The sequence below is a fragment of the Cherax quadricarinatus genome, chromosome 9 (genome assembly GCF_038502225.1).
Source record: "Cherax quadricarinatus isolate ZL_2023a chromosome 9, ASM3850222v1, whole genome shotgun sequence".
Classification (NCBI taxonomy): domain Eukaryota; kingdom Metazoa; phylum Arthropoda; class Malacostraca; order Decapoda; family Parastacidae; genus Cherax; species Cherax quadricarinatus.
In genome coordinates this window covers 18,784,147-18,801,355 of record NC_091300.1, presented here as the reverse complement: position 1 = coordinate 18,801,355, position 17,209 = coordinate 18,784,147, and the positions used below count along the sequence as shown (strand labels likewise).

The 17,209-nt window shown below is 46.9% G+C and overlaps 1 protein-coding gene across 8 annotated transcripts in view; it reads left to right on the top strand.

The window, feature by feature from the left end:
* Positions 1–17,209, top strand: part of Khc-73 (Kinesin heavy chain 73) — an 886,736-nt gene that overhangs the window by 123,469 nt on the left and 746,058 nt on the right. For 7 of the 8 annotated variants that reach the window (XM_070083276.1, XM_070083279.1, XM_070083274.1 and 4 more), the window contains exon 2: positions 423–510. In XM_070083276.1, coding sequence (XP_069939377.1) covers positions 423–510 — 88 coding nt within the window. Of the gene's footprint in view, positions 1–422; positions 511–562; positions 599–17,209 lie in introns of those variants that run through there. The other variant, XM_070083281.1, reaches the window with a different exon arrangement.

The window sequence follows — 17,209 nt, the reverse complement described above, 5'->3', positions numbered from 1 at the left end:
GTATCTCACTGTATATTCATCGGGAGATATGCATGTCACTGTATGTCTGACTGTTTATATGTTGAGAGATATGTATCTCATTGTTTATATATGTCGAGAGACGAGTATATCATTGTATATTCACCTAGACTTGTGTATCTCACTGTATATATACCGAGAGTTGTATCTCTAGCTTTATATACATTGAGAAATGTGTATTGCTCACTATATACACCGAGAGTTTACTTTAATTCCCATTTTAGGGCGGAAGTTATCCTTGACTAGTAGTGTATAGCTTTCATGTTCCGTCGTGTAATCCTTAAGCCTTAAACCCAATGAACTAACCAACCATCTACGGTAATTGTTATTTGTATTGCCTTCTGTGAATTATGAAGAGTGTTTTATGAAGGAGGGATCTTAACGTGTTGTTGTTGTTGTTGCAGAGACGGAGCTGGGCACGAAGAGTATCGTGACCATGAAGGATAACCAGACCATCCTGCACCACCCCTCTGCTCTTGACAAGCATGACAGGTGAGTCCTACACCTGTCCTCGCCCCACCCTTTCACTTGTCTCCCCACCTTCCCTTCACCACCCCTCTGCTCTTGACAAGCATGACAGGTGAGTCCCACACCTGTCCTCGCCCCCCTGCACCTCCCTCTTCCTACACCCACCCCACCCTTCTCTCTAGATAATTATCACAGATAAGTGCCAAAGATAGAAGTTATCAAGAGAACACTTGATTAGAACATGCAGTTAGTGCCTTATCAGCGAGGTTGTGATGGGTGTGTGCCTGTGGATCACCAACACCAACAGTTTGGTTGAGTAGGCAGTCAGCAAAGAAGTATGTCTGGCGCTCAGCAGACGGAGGATCAAGCCTCCACCACGCCTTACACTGGATAACTCACATGGGTTTAGCGCTTAGTATAAATTAAACATTATTCCTGGTAGATTTTTAAATGATTGAAGCGTCTCTCTGCCTGTTAGCATGTTGCAATATTAGAATAAACTGACTCTTCCATGGAGGTGTGAGAGTATTGTGAACGAGGCTGCTAGTTGCTTCCACTTGAGGCAAGTATCACAGTTCCCAACATCTCACCAGTAAGTGTGCCAGGTTTGCAGCCTCGCAGTCCAACTTTCTTGTGAGCAAATGTTCTCGACACATTCACAATGTAAAACTTGTGTCGTTCTAAGTTTTTAAAGCTCGTGCCGGTCGTCTGTGCTCACCTTGTATTCGCCATGTTATGTTTGCCTGGGTCCACTCACACTTCTTGACTCACCTTATTAACAATCATCGATATATATATATATATATATATATATATATATATATATATATATATATATATATATATATATATATATATATATATATATATAATGTGGTTTAGTAGCTGACCTGGCTTGGGAAAATCCCTGGTTGGCTAGGCAGTCTCCCTGGCTTGGTAACCTCCATGGCTTGACAACATCTCTGGCTTGGCAACCTCCCTGGGTTGGTAACCTCCCTGGCTTGGCAACCTCCCTGGGTTGGTAACCTCCCTGGCTTGGCAGCCTCCCTGGGTTGGTAACCTCCCTGGCTTGGCAACCTCCCTGGGTTGGTAACCTCCCTGGCTTGGCAGCCTCCCTGGGTTGGTAACCTCCCTGGCTTGGCAGCCTCCCTGGGTTGGTAACCTCCCTGGCTTGGCAGCATCCCTGGGTTGGTAACCTCCCTGGCTTGGCAGCCTCCCTGGGTTGGTAACCTCCCTGGCTTGGCAGCATCCCTGGGTTGGTAACCTCCCTGGCTTGGCAGCCTCCCTGGGTTGGTAACCTCCCTGGCTTGGCAGCCTCCCTGGGTTGGTAACCTCCCTGGCTTGGCAGCATCCCTGGGTTGGTAACCTCCCTGGCTTGGCAGCCTCCCTGGGTTGGTAACCTCCCTGGCTTGGCAGCATCCCTGGGTTGGTAACCTCCCTGGCTTGGCAGCATCCCTGGGTTGGTAACCTCCCTGGCTTGGCAGCATCCCTGGGTTGGTAACCTCCCTGGCTTGGCAGCCTCCCTGGGTTGGTAACCTCCCTGGCTTGGCAGCCTCCCTGGGTTGGTAACCTCCCTGGCTTGGCAGCATCCCTGGGTTGGTAACCTCCCTGGCTTGGCAGCATCCCTGGGTTGGTAACCTCCCTGGCTTGGCAGCATCCCTGGGTTGGTAACCTCCCTGGCTTGGCAGCATCCCTGGGTTGGTAACCTCCCTGGCTTGGCAGCATCCCTGGGTTGGTAACCTCCCTGGCTTGGCAGCATCCCTGGGTTGGTAACCTCCCTGGCTTGGCAGCCTCCCTGGCTCCTCCCTGAAGTGTGGTATTGATCACTTGCTCAGTGCCTTGTCTGCCTCGTTATGTTGTCATTGTTGGCACTCCTGCCACCAGTGTTGGCACACCTGCCACCAGCGATTTCACTCCTGCTGCCGCTGATGACGCTTTTGCCAGCTTTGATGGCACTCCTACCACCTGTGATGGCACTGCCAGCAGTGATGGCACTTCTGCCACCAGTTTGGAAAGCACTAGGAGTAGCAGTAAGCAGTGTGATGTTGACATTATGGTGTCAGCTGGCCGACGTTGGTGCTTACACGTGCTCAGTACTTGAATATACACACACGTGCTCAGTACTTGAATATACACACACGTGCTCAGTACTTGAATATACACACACGTGCTCAGTACTTGAATATACACACACGTGCTCAGTACTTGAATATACACACACGTGCTCAGTACTTGAATATACACACACGTGCTCAGTACTTGAATATATACACACGTGCTCAGTACTTGAATATACACACACGTGCTCAGTACTTGAATATACACACACGTGCTCAGTACTTGAATATACACACACGTGCTCAGTACTTGAATATACACACACGTGCTCAGTACTTGAATATATACACACGTGCTCAGTACTTGAATATACACACACGTGCTCAGTACATGAATATACACACACGTGCTCAGTACTTGAATATAAACACACGTGCTCAGTACTTGAATATAAACACACGTACTCAGTACTTGAATATACACACACGTGCTCAGTACATGAATATACACACACGTGCTCAGTACTTGAATATAAACACACGTGCTCAGTACTTGAATATAAACACACGTACTCAGTACTTGAATATACACACACGTGCTCAGTACATGAATATACACACACGTGCTCAGTACATGAATATACACACACGTGCTCAGTACTTGAATATACACACACGTGCTCAGTACTTGAATATACACACACGTGCTCAGTACTTGAATATACACACACGTGCTCAGTACTTGAATATACACACACGTGCTCAGTACTTGAATATACACACACGTGCTCAGTACTTGAATATACACACACGTGCTCAGTACTTGAATATACACACACGTGCTCAGTACTTGAATATAAACACACGTGCTCAGTACTTGAATATATACACACGTGCTCAGTACTTGAATATACACACTCGTTCTCAGTACTTGAATATACACACACGTGCTCAGTACTTGAATATACACACACGTGCTCAGTACTTGAATATACACACACGTGCTCAGTACTTGAATATACACACACGTGCTCAGTACTTGAATATACACACACGTGCTCAGTACTTGAATATACACACACGTGCTCAGTACTTGAATATACGCACACGTGCTCAGCACTTTAATATACACACACGTGCTCAGCACATTAATATGCACACACGTGCTCAGCACATTAATATGCACACACGTGCTCAGCACATTAATATACACACACGTGCTCAGCACATTAATATGCACACACGTGCTCAACACATTAATATACACACACGTGCTCAGCACATTAATATACACACACGTGCTCAGCACATTAATATACACACACGTGCTCAGCACATTAATATACACACACGTGCTCAGCACATTAATATGCACACACGTGCTCAACACATTAATATACACACACACGTGCTCAGCACATTAATATGCACACACGTGCTCAGCACATTAATATGCACACACGTGCTCAGCACATTAATATACACACACGTGCTCAGCACATTAATATACACACACGTGCTCAGCACATTAATATGCACACACGTGCTCAGCACTTGAATATACACACACGTGCTTAGCACTTTAATATACACTCACTTGCTTAGCACTTTAATATACACACACGTGCTCAGCACATTAATATGCACACACGTGCTCAGCACTTGAATATACACACACGTGCTCAGCACATTAATATACACACACGTGCTCAGCACATTAATATACACACACGTGCTCAGCACATTAATATACACACACGTGCTCAGCACATTAATATGCACACACGTGCTCAACACCTTAATATATAACATGTGCTCAGCACTTGAAGAGAAAACACCTTGGAACAGCTCCCCCTCTGGTGTTTTCCTGCCTTAAATCTTTCTCTCTCAATCAGCAGTAGGTAGCGAAGAGTTACTCGGCAGGAAGGAGGTATTAAGGAGGTGCTCAGCAGGAGGGAGCTATTGAGGAGGTGCTCAGCAGGAGGGAGCTATTGAGGAGGTGCTCAGCAGGAGGGAGCTATTGAGGAGGTGCTCAGCAGGAGGGAGCTATTGAGGAGGTGCTCAGCAGGACGGTGAGAGCTGAGAAAAGTGTCCTGGGAGTGAAGGTGAGAGCTGAAAAGAGTATCCTTTGAGTGAAAGTGAGAGCTGAGAAAGTGTCCTGGGAGTGAAGGTAAGAGGGGGCGTGGCTCTCACTGCCCACCACTCTCTCTCTCAACACTCATTCACTCCTCTCTTACATGCATAAAACATGGCCTACTCCACACAAGCTAAGATCTCTCTCTCTCTCTCTCTCTCTCTCTCTCTCTCTCTCTCTCTCTCTCTCTCTCCCCCACTCCCTCTCTTCCCCTCTCTCTCTCTCGTGCATATTTTATACAAGTCTACATTGTTCAACGTAAATATTTGCTATACATCCTAAGTTATGAACTTGTGTGACGTTGTTAGCGCTGCCTTAACTTTTTCGTTACTTCTTAATGGCTTCAGGAGTCACGTTGCTTCAGATGTCATGCCGCCTCTGGAGGTGTTATGCCGCCGCCTCTGGAGGTATTATGCCGCTTCATCTGAAACTTTGACTAGCTAACTTCAGCACCAGGTGTAGACCTTTTATTCTATAACTTTATTGTTACTACATGTTAATTCCGGGTAATGTGAGGTTAATCTACAGGAAAAAAAATGTTAGCCTGCTGTTCTACCATAGTCTCTTCTTACTAGAGTCATCTCAGCTCCGAGACTACATGTTCTACCATAGTCTCTTCTTACTGGAGTCATCTCAGCTCCGAGATTACATGTTCTACCATAGTCTCTTCTTACTGGAGTCATCTCAGCTCCGAGACTACCTGTTCTACCATAGTCTCTTCTTACTGGAGTCATCTCAGCTCCGAGACTACCTGTTCTACCATAGTCTCTTCTTACTAGAGTCATCTCAGCTCCGAGACTACATGTTCTACCATAGTCTCTTCTTACTGGAGTCATCTCAGCTCCGAGATTACATGTTCTACCATAGTCTCTTCTTACTGGAGTCATCTCAGCTCCGAGACTACCTGTTCTACCATAGTCTCTTCTTACTGGAGTCATCTCAGCTCCGAGACTACCTGTTCTACCATAGTCTTTTCTTACTGGAGTCATCTCAGCTCCGAGACTACATGTTCTACCATAGTCTCTTCTTACTGGAGTCATCTCAGCTCCGAGACTACCTGTTCTACCATGGTCTTTTCTTACTGGAGTCGTCTCAGCTCCGAGACTACCTGTTCTACCATGGTCTTTTCTTACTGGAGTCGTCTCAGCTCCGAGACTACCTGTTCTACCATGGTCTTTTCTTACTGGAGTCATCTCAGCTCCGAGACTACCTGTTCTACCATAGTCTTTTCTTACTGGAGTCATCTCAGCTCCGAGACTACATGTTCTACCATAGTCTTTTCTTACTGGAGTCATCTCAGCTCCGAGACTACATGTTCTGCAATAGTCTTTTCTTACTGGAGTCATCTCAGCTCCGAGACTACCTGTTCTACCATAGTCTTTTCTTACTGGAGTCATCTCAGCTCCGAGACTACCTGTTCTACCATAGTCTCTTCTTACTGGAGTCATCTCAGCTCCGAGATTACATGTTCTACCATAGTCTCTTCTTACTGGAGTCATCTCAGCTCCGAGATTACATGTTCTACCATAGTCTTTTCTTACTGGAGTCATCTCAGCTCCGAGACTACATGTTCTACCATAGTCTCTTCTTACTGGAGTCATCTCAGCTCCGAGACTACATGTTCTACCATAGTCTTTTCTTACTGGAGTCATCTCAGCTCCGAGACTACATGTTCTGCAGTAGTCTTTTCTTACTGGAGTCATCTCAGCTCCGAGACTACCTATTCTACCATAGTGTCTTCTTACTGGAGTCATCTCAGCTCCGAGACTACATGTTCTACCATAGTCTTTTCTTACTAGAGTCATCTCAGCTCCGAGACTACATGTTCTGCAATAGTCTTTTCTTACTGGAGTCATCTCAGCTCCGAGACTACATGTTCTGCAATAGTCTTTTCTTACTGGAGTCATCTCAGCTCCGAGACTACATGTTCTGCAATAGTCTTTTCTTACTGGAGTCATCTCAGCTCCGAGACTACATGTTCTGCAATAGTCTTTTCTTACTGGAGTCATCTCAGCTCCGAGACTATATGTTCTACCATAATCTTTTCTTACTGGAGTCATCTCAGCTCCGAGACTACATGTTCTGCAATAGTCTTTTCTTACTAGAGTCATCTCAGCTCCGAGACTACATGTTCTACCATAGTCTTTTCTTACTAGAGTCATCTCAGCTCCGAGACTACATGTTCTGCAATAGTCTTTTCTTACTGGAGTCATCTCAGCTCCGAGACTACCTGTTCTACCATGGTCTTTTCTTACTGGAGACGTCTCAGCTCCGAGACTACCTGGTCTATCTACTGATGGATCAAGGAATCGTCGCCCCTGAAAACCGGTTTCAAACGAAACCTGGTTACCAGCTTTGTCAGTCAGACTGTTGTTGCTAGTTGCACTCAAGCAAGTAGGGATACCTCATATTGGCTAATCAGATACTACTCTTGAAAGCAGTCATTAGCATGTTGATAATTTACTTATAATTTGCTTATGATAATTTACTTATTTATGGCACAGTGTACCGTGCCTCCCGCTCTTGTAAAGGAATAATTTTTGGCGTAGATTTAGAACCAGCCCCTCCAGTATTTTCCAGATGTAAATTATGATGCTGTATATTTTCCTGGCCTGCGCTCCACACAATACAGTTCGGAAGAGTTTAATCGTGCTCAATAATTGAAATATTTAACTGTATTGTTGCAGGTACTGTTTGCTTATTGACAGTATATTGTGTTCAGATGTGCTGTCTCGCTGCTCTAACACAGATTGTAAACTTACAATAATATTTCAGTGTTAATATTCAAGTGTCTTAAAGAATATTATCATCTTAGTATCTAGTGTTTTGAAAGGTTCTTATTATCCAGGTGATCATTTCCCTTGCAGCTGTGATAGTAACACTGCTTTTTGTCCTTGAAAAGGTGGGCTAAAGTAAGTACAGTAGACATTACAGCAAGATATAAGTAAGGGTAGACATGTAAGAGTACTTACCATTAGACTCCATATTGTCTTTAAGAGGAATCTTGACGATTTTCTTCAGGTAGTCTTTTATACAAAATCTAATAAGGTGTGCTAAAAATGATGTAGCGTTATGAATTATGTCAACATGTGGACAGGTACTGTACCTTAAAACTTTTTAAGTTTTCTCTGTGTACTCATCGCTTCCCTACTTTTCATTGGAGTTATCTTCCACCGTCTGTCAAGCCTCTTGTGGTCTTAAAATTACTTCATTAAACATAAGTGAAATAGGGTTGTGTCAGAAATGTTAGAAATAGTTTGGTGTCATATTCATTAACTATGTTTGTGGGGTGTCACTTGTGTATAAAGTTACTCACTGAACAACGAGTGTTGATGCGACTTCATTTCTCTCGTCACTTGCTTGTCGTCAATAAAAGCTTAATTTCCCAAAGCCCAGTAGAAGAGATCGTGTTTGCCTTAAATTATACATTCATATATTTTATTTTCATTTTCTATTTTACTGATTGTTTATTTGCTTTCTTGTCTTTTCTAGTTGTTGTATGCTTTCAGTTTTAGGTGAGAGATGGTGGTAGAGACTGGTGGGGGTATCTGCTAATGGTGAAGACTGGTGATAGTCAAGGATAATGGAGGTACAATTGGATGTTGATGGTGATGGCAGAAGTAGTGGTGGAATGTGTGGTGGTTGGGATGGTGGTGACGGAGGCTGGCAGTGGTGGAGGGTGTGGTGGTTGGGATGGTGGTGACGGAGGCTGGCAGTGGTGGAGGGTGTGGTGGTTGGGATGGTGGTGACGGAGGCTGACAGTGGTGGAGGGTGTGGTGGTTGGGATGGTGGTGACGGAGGCTGGCAGTGGTGGAGGGTGTGGTGGTTGGGATGGTGGTGACGGAGGCTGGCAGTGGTGGAATGTGTGGTGGTTGGGATGGTGGTGACGGAGGCTGGCAGTGGTGGAGGGTGTAGTGGTTGGGATGGTGGTGACGGAGGCTGGCAGTGGTGGAGGGTGTGGTGGTTGGGATGGTGGTGACGGAGGCTGGCAGTGGTGGAGGGTGTGGTGGTTGGGTTGATGGTGACGGAGGCTGGCAGTGGTGGAGGGTGTGGTGGTTGGGATGGTGGTGACGGAGGCTGCAGTGGTGGAGGGTGTGGTGGTTGGGATGGTGGTGACGGAGGCTGGCAGTGGTGGAGGGTGTGGTGGTTGGGATGGTGGTGACGGAGGCTGGCAGTGGTGGAGGGTGTGGTGGTTGGGATGGTGGTGACGGAGGCTGGCAGTGGTGGAGGGTGTGGTGGTTGGGATGGTGGTGACGGAGGCTGGCAGTAGTGGAGGGTGTGGTGGTTGGGATGGTGGTGACGGAGGCTGGCAGTGGTGGAGGGTGTGGTGGTTGGGATGGTGGTGACGGAGGCTGGCAGTGGTGGAGGGTGTGGTGGTTGGGATGGTGGTGACGGAGGCTGGCAGTGGTGGAGGGTGTGGTGGTTGGGATGGTGGTGACGGAGGCTGGCAGTGGTGGAGGGTGTGGTGGTTGGGATGGTGGTGACGGAGGCTGGCAGTGGTGGAGGGTGTGGTGGTTGGGATGGTGGTGACGGAGGCTGGCAGTGGTGGAGGGTGTGGTGGTTGGGATGGTGGTGACGGAGGCTGGCAGTAGTGGAGGGTGTGGTGGTTGGGATGGTGGTGACGGAGGCTGGCAGTGGTGGAGGGTGTGGTGGTTGGGATGGTGGCGACGGAGGCTGGCAGTGGTGGAGGGTGTGGTGGTTGGGATGGTGGTGACGGAGGCTGGCAGTGGTGGAGGGTGTGGTGGTTGGGATGGTGGTGACGGAGGCTGGCAGTGGTGGAGGGTGTGGTGGTTGGGATGGTGGTGACGGAGGCTGGCAGTGGTGGAGGGTGTGGTGGTTGGGATGGTGGTGACGGAGGCTGGCAGTGGTGGAGGGTGTGGTGGTTGGGATGGTGGTGACGGAGGCTGGCAGTGGTGGAGGGTGTGGTGGTTGGGATGGTGGTGACGGAGGCTGGCAGTGGTGGAGGGTGTGGTGGTTGGGATGGTGGTGACGGAGGCTGGCAGTGGTGGAGGGTGTGGTGGTTGGGATGGTGGTGACGGAGGCTGGCAGTGGTGGAGGGTGTGGTGGTTGGGATGGTGGTGACGGAGGCTGGCAGTGGTGGAGGGTGTGGTGGTTGGGATGGTGGTGACGGAGGCTGGCAGTGGTGGAGGGTGTGGTGGTTGGGATGGTGGTGACGGAGGCTGGCAGTGGTGGAGGGTGTGGTGGTTGGGATGGTGGTGACGGAGGCTGGCAGTGGTGGAGGGTGTGGTGGTTGGGATGGTGGTGACGGAGGCTGGCAGTGGTGGAGGGTGTGGTGGTTGGGATGGTGGTGACGGAGGCTGGCAGTGGTGGAGGGTGTGGTGGTTGGGATGGTGGTGACGGAGGCTGGCAGTGGTGGAGGCACATAACAGAGCCAGTGTGACATTTAGCTCAGCGACTCCCGTATTGACCCAGCTCTCCCCATCCCTCCCTCCCTCTCTCCCCCCTCCCGTCTCCTAAGCTGCTACTATGTGTGGTCCATATTTTGGGTCGTCCATATAGTATGTCATCCTGTTTTTACTCTATTAAAAGATCAAAAAATTATTTGCTAAATTTCCTACGCTCATCTGCGTATTTAGTTTTTCTTTACGTGCTCTTGTCCTGAGTCTTGTCTTGCATTTTAAACTGTGTACCCCTGTCCACCCTCTTCTCTCTGAGTATTTTCACTAACAATTACACAGCTTATACTTACTCTTGAAGCTGTGAATGGAGTTTGCGTCCAACATTTTAGCCATTTCACTCATTCTATTTATGTACCACTACCGAGACTAAAGAAATACTTTTTCAAATTCCCTATCTGGGCCTTGAGCTTCTACCTGCGGCCCCGTGTCCCTTTCTCTCGCTCAGCTTAGCTTTGTTTGCTCTGTCAATTGCTCTTAGGACTTTGTACGTAATAATAATTTCTTTCAGTTTTGTCTTCTCTCCGAGTTTTTCCGCATGATGCATTGTCCCTCAGCTCTGGGGGAAATTTTTTGTCAACCTTTAGACGTAATTTAGTTTATGCACATGTTTCAGCTTGTTCCATGCTAGGTCCTTGTACTGTGATGGACGTTACATGTTATGTTTAGTATCCTGATTGATTCTTTGTTAAGGTTCCTGAATGATCTTAAGTTTTGTAGTGCTACAAAAGTTACTCTGCTCATTAGCGCGATGTTGACGTCCAGCTCCTGACATAAGCATTTTCTTACTCTCTACCCTCCCCATCCACACAAACTATATTCCATCCTTGTCTTTATTCTCTTTCTCTCCGATTGTTATTATCTTGCATTTGTTTGAACTCTAGAAACCTTTATTTGACCATAATTTTAGGCATAAAGGTCTCTCTCTAGTGTATATATGTCCCCATGTTTTAACCTACCTGATATTTGATCCCTTTTACTCCTACCTTCACTGCTACTCTCTTTTTCCCGTCTTTCTTGTACGTCTTGATCCACTTGAGAACTCGCGATGGATTAATCTTTGGTAGGCTATGTATCAAGAACTTTTAATCTTTGGTGGGTTATGTATCAAGAACTTTTAATCTTTGGTGGGTTATGTATCAAGAACTTTAATCTTTGGTGGGTTATGTATCAAGAACTTTTAATCTTTGGTGGGTTATATATCAAGAACTTTTAATCTTTGGTGGGTTATGTATCAAGAACTTTTAATCTTTGGTAGGTTATGTATCAAGAACTTTCCTGCCATCCAGGAAAGCTTCTTTCCTTTTTTTAATTCTATAACCTGTTTACTTGCAGATATTTTCCTTCATATATGGCTTTGGATTATTTTTATTTTGACTTCGTCTTTCGACGAATTGTCATTTTTAAATAATTTCTTATTAATTCTTAATCTGGCGCTATCGTCTCTAGTCTTTTTCTCGTTATATTGGATTAATTTCTGGCCTTTTCGTTTTGTTCTCGTTCTTTTGGCTACACACCTGTACTTTTCTACTTTTCTGCTTGTAACGTAGAAGAAATAATTTGTTTTACCAAGGCTGAATATTTTACGAGATGAGAGACGCTTAATGAAAAATACAGTAAGAAACAACTGTGAAGTTGCAGCAGAAGACTTGGGAAGAGGAACTGCATCCATCAGGGTGCAGCGAAGCTGGTGAGGGAACAGTTGCTGGTGAGGGAACAGTTAAGTTTTGCAGGTAGGCAGTCAACCATAGGGGTACCATACAGGCTTATTGTGAAAGATACGGCAGGTCCCGCACTCTTCAACCATTCATAGCATATTACGTCAGTTATCAAGGCAGTGCGCAACTACCCAAGAACGGATAATTGTGTCCCTCTGCCCCATCATCGCAGGAATCACAAAGGTAGCCCCAAGAAAAGTCCCACTGAAAACGAGAAAATTTGCGGACAGATTAGCAAAAAAATTGAAGAAGGTAACACAGTGGGAGCAATAAGAATAATTACAAGTGACGACACTGTAGCCCCCAAAGATGAGACCACAGCCCAAGCACTAAGAGGCAAGCATCCAACCAGGGACACCATAGCCATCAACAACAACCCTGAGGAAGACCCCATCACTGAACAATTAATTTTGCCTGAATCGGAAGTCTATAAGGCGATTGTGTTATTTCCTGCAGGATCTGCAGGAGGTTACACGGGAATTCGACCTCAGCACCTCAAGGAGATGGTAAATCCAGTACTCGGTGCATCTGCATCACTTCTTCTCACCGAGTTAACAACTTTCGTCAACAACTGCCTGGCTGGGCGAATCCCAGAAGAAATTAGACCTTTCTTTTTTTGGAGCCTCACTGTGTGCCTTGAAGAAGGATGGGGGAACCAGACCCATTGCGGTTGGAAACACTCTTCGCCGTCTCGTTGCCAAAGCAGCAGTAAGAAACATTCGCCTAGAAGCTGCCAGTTTACTTCAGCCACACCAACTGGGCTTTGGGGTCCCTCAAGGCAGTGAAGCTGCAGCTCATGCGGCAAGGGCCTACATCAGGGACCTACCAGAAGACAAGGCCATAGTCAAACTTGATTTTAGAAATGCCTTTAATATGGTAAAGAGAGATGCTGTCTTGCCAGCTGTTCGGGATCGCTTCCCCAGTCTTTTTCCGTTCATTTCAGCCGGCTACAGCAAACCCTCAATTCTTTTGTTTGGAGAACATGAAATTCTCTCATCAGAAGGTGTTCAGCAGGGTGACCCACTCGCTCCACTTCTCTTCTGCTTGGCAGTAAGAGAACTAACTTCCAGCCTACGCAGCGAGCTCAACATCTGGTACCTGGATGATGGCACTCTGGCAGGTACTGAAGAGTCCCTGGTAGGGGACCTACAACTGGTGAAAACACAGGGAGAAAACTTGGGACTCATCCTCAATCCCTCCAAGTGTGAAATCATCACAGCAAACCAGGAAATAATCAATGCTGTGCGAAGAATTCTCTCAGAAGTCTCTACTACCACTCCGTCCAACAGTACCCTCTTGGGAGCACCGCTGGGTCACCAGGCCATCGACACAGTCCTCAAGGACAAATTGAATGACCTGATGAGAATGGAGGAGAGAATAAGCAATCTTGATGCCCATGATGCTCTGTATCTCCTCACAAGGTGCCTTACTATTCCAAGACTCACTTACTTCCTCAGGTGTGCACCCTCTTTTGACAACCCAACACTTGACGAATATGATGCACACCTGAGGTCAACCCTTAAGAAGGCACTGAACCTGTCACTAGAGGATCAGCAATGGGATCAGGCAACCCTCCCAGTACGACTGGGAGGTATAGGGGTGCGCAAAGCAACGCATGTTGCTTTACCTGCTTTTCTGTCTTCGTGTTTGGCTTCCAGTGCATTAGTCAAGAAGATTGTTCCCGAACGCTTGAGAGACATGGTAGGAGCTCAAGACCCCAGGTTTACTGAAGCAGCGATTCGGTGGGACACCCTTACAGATTCCTCCAGTAGACCAGCTCCTCCCAAAGAACACAAACAGTCCCACTGGGACAAACCGATCATGGAAAAAATCGCCAACACAATGCTCTCCAACGCCTCAGGAAAGGACAAAGCTCATCTCCTGGCAGTGAAGGCACCACACTCAGAAGATTTCCTGTTTGCTGTTCCCAATTCCTCCTTGGGCACTCGACTAGACCCGCAGGCCATTCGGATTGGTGTTGCTCTTCGCCTAGCCGCCCCCATCCTCACCGAATATAGGCGTATTTGCGGCAGGGCGACAGCTGATCAATTCGGACTTCATGGTCTCGTGTGTCACACAGCAGAAGGGAAGTATGCCAGGCATGAGGAGGTCAATGACATCATAAAGAGAAGCCTCGCCACAGCCCGTTGCCCAGCTCAACGGGAACCCCAAGTGCAGAGGTCTGACGGAAGTCTAAAGCGTCCTGATGGAGCCACTATGCTACCTTGGAAGGATGGAAAGCAGATTGCCTGGGACTACACATGTGCCGCCACATTGGCAGACACCTACTTGCCATACTCCGTAGTGGAAGGGGGTGGAGCTGCCAGCCACAGGGAGACTCAGAAGATCCGCAAATATGAAGACCTTTCCCCTTGCTATAACTTCATTATAATAGGGTCGGAGACCCTTGGAGCATGGGGCAAGTGTGCTCTAAAGTTCCTCAAAGAGCTAGATGAAAAGCTCATCATAGAAACGAAGGACCACAGGGCGACCAGCTTCCTCTTTCAGAGACTCAGTGTTGTGATCCAGAGAGGAAATGCCTGCAGCATTCTGGGCATGCGGCCCACCGCCGGGGAGCTGGACGAAGTATACGAGATGTAGCTCTGAGTTACCTATGTTGTTTTACTTTGTATCATATTTTTGTGAATGTTTTGTCAATGTATTTTGTCTTTAAATAAAATATATATATATAATATAGGGGGTGGTAGGAGAAAATTCTCAAACAGCTTCAGGGAGAATCTTGAGTTTTCCCTGAAGCAAGTTTATTCTTTTCTCTGAGGATGAGGGTCCCTATAACAGTTCTAGAGGTGGTACCTCCCTATATTATATATATATATATATATATATATATATATATATATATATATATATATATATATATATATATATATATATATATATATGTATATAAACGGCTCGTCCGTATGCGGCAAGGAAATTCACGGAACTTCTCAAACAAGTGAATGGAGGTTCCACCAACTTAGAAGCCCGAGGTACCATTAAGGCATGGTGCAACCTACTCCTGTTCGGCAATGTCTGCCTTGTAGTTCCTGCACGACGCGGCAGATCGCTAACCACATCAGTTTTGAAAGAAGTGCGCAACTACCCAAGAACAGATAACTGTGTTCTTCTGGCCCATCATCGCACGAATCACAGAGGTAGACCCAAGAAAAATTCCACTGAAAACGAGAAAATTTGCGCAAATGTTAGCGAAAAATCGAAGGTAACACAGTGGGAGCAATCAGAATAATTATGAGTGACGACATTGTTGCTCCCAAAGATGAGGCCACAGCCCAAACACTAAGAGACAGGCACCCAACCAGGGACACCAGAGCTGTTAACAACAACCCTGAGGACGATCTCTTCACTGGACAGTTAATTTTGCCAGAATCAGAAGTCTATAAAGCAATAGTGTCATTTCCAGCAGGATCTGCAGGAGGTTATCCTGGAATTCGACCACAACACATCAAAGAGATGGTAAATCCAGTACTCGGCACAGCTGCATCAATTCTCTCTGAGTTAACAACCTTCGTCAACAGCTGTCTGGCTGGGCGGATTCCAGAAGAAATTAAACGTTTCTTTTCGGAGCCTCGTTATGCGCTTTGAAGAAGAAGGATGGGGAAATCAGACTCATTGCTGTCGATAACACTCTTCGCCGTCTCGTTGCCAAAGCACCATTAAGAAACATTCGCGTAGAACCCGCCAGTTTACTCTAGCCAAACCAACTGGGCTTTGGGGTCACTCAAGGCAGTGAAGCGGCAGCTCATTCAGCAAGGACCTACATCAGGGACCTACCAGAAGACAAGGTTGTTGTCAAACTAGACTTTAGAAATGCCTTTAATATAGTGAAAAAAGATGTGGTTTTGCCAGCTGTTCGGGATCGGTTCCCCAGTCTTTTTTCCTCTGTTTCAGCTGGCTACAGCAAACCCTCAATTCTTATGTTTGGCGAACATGAAATTTCCTCATCAGAGGGTGTTCAGCAGAGTGACCCACTCGCTCCATTTCTCTTCTGCGTGGCGGTAAGAGAACTAACTTCCAGCTTGCGCAGCAAGCTCAACATCTGGTACCTGGACGATGGCACTCTGGCAGGTACAGAAAAGTCTCTGCTAGAGGACCTACAACTGGTGACTCATCCTCAATCCCTCCAAGTGTGAAATCATCACAGCCAACCAGGAAATAACCAGGGCTGTGCGAACAATCCTTCCTGAAGCGTCTACTACCACTCCATCCAAGAGCACCCTCTTGGGAGCACCTCTTGGTCATCAGACCATGGACACAGTCCTCAAGGACAAACTGAATGACCTGAAGAGAATGGAGGAGAGAATAAGGGATCTTGATGTCCATGATGTCCTGTATCTCCTCACAAGGTGTCTTACTCTACCAAGACTGATTCACTTCCTGAGGTCCGAGCACTCTTTTGACAACCCAACACTCAACGAATATGACTCACTCTTGAGATCAGTTTCTAAGAAGGCACTGAATTTGTCACTGGAAGACCAGTAATGGGATGAGGCAACTCTTCCAGTACGACTTGGAGGTATAGGGGTGCGCAAAGCAACACAGATAGCTTTACCTACATTTCTGTCCTCGTGTTTGACTTCCATTGGACTAGTCAAGGAGATAGTCCCCGAACACTTGAGAGGTGCGGTAGGAGCTCAAGACCCCAGGTTCATTGAAGCATCCATTCTGTGGGACACGCTTGTAGACACCTCAAGCAGAACAGTTCCTCTCAAAGAGCACAAACAGTCCCACTGGGACAAACCGATAATGGAAAAAATTGCCAACACAATGCTCACCAATGCTTCAGGAAAAGACAAAGCTCGTCTCCTGGCGGTGAAGGCACCACATTCAGGAGATTTCCTTTTGGCTGTTCCCAATTACTCCCTGGGCACTCTACTCGAGCCACAGGCCATTCGGATTGGTTTTACTCTTCGCCTAGCCGCCCCCATACTCACTGAACATAGGTGTATTTGTGGCAGGGCAACGGCTAATCAATTCGGACTTTATGGTTTCGTGTGTCATACATCAGAAGGGAAGTATGCTAGACACGAGGAGGTCAACGACATCATAAAGAGAAGTCTCGCCACACAGCCCGTTGTCCAGCTGGACGGGAACCCCAAGTATAGAGGTGTGACGGAAGTCGAAAGCGTCCTGGAGTCACTTTGCTAACTTGGAAGGATGGTAAGCAGATTGCCTGGGACTACACCTGTGCTGTCACTTTGCCGGACACCTACTTGCCATACTCTGAAGCTGAAGAGGGTGGAGCCGCCAAATATGAAGGCCTGCCCCCTTGCTATAACTTCATCCCAGTAGGATCAGAGACCCCTTGGAGCATGGGGCAAGTGTACTCTAAAGTTCCTCAAAGAGCTGGGTAAAAAACTCGTCACAGAAACTAAG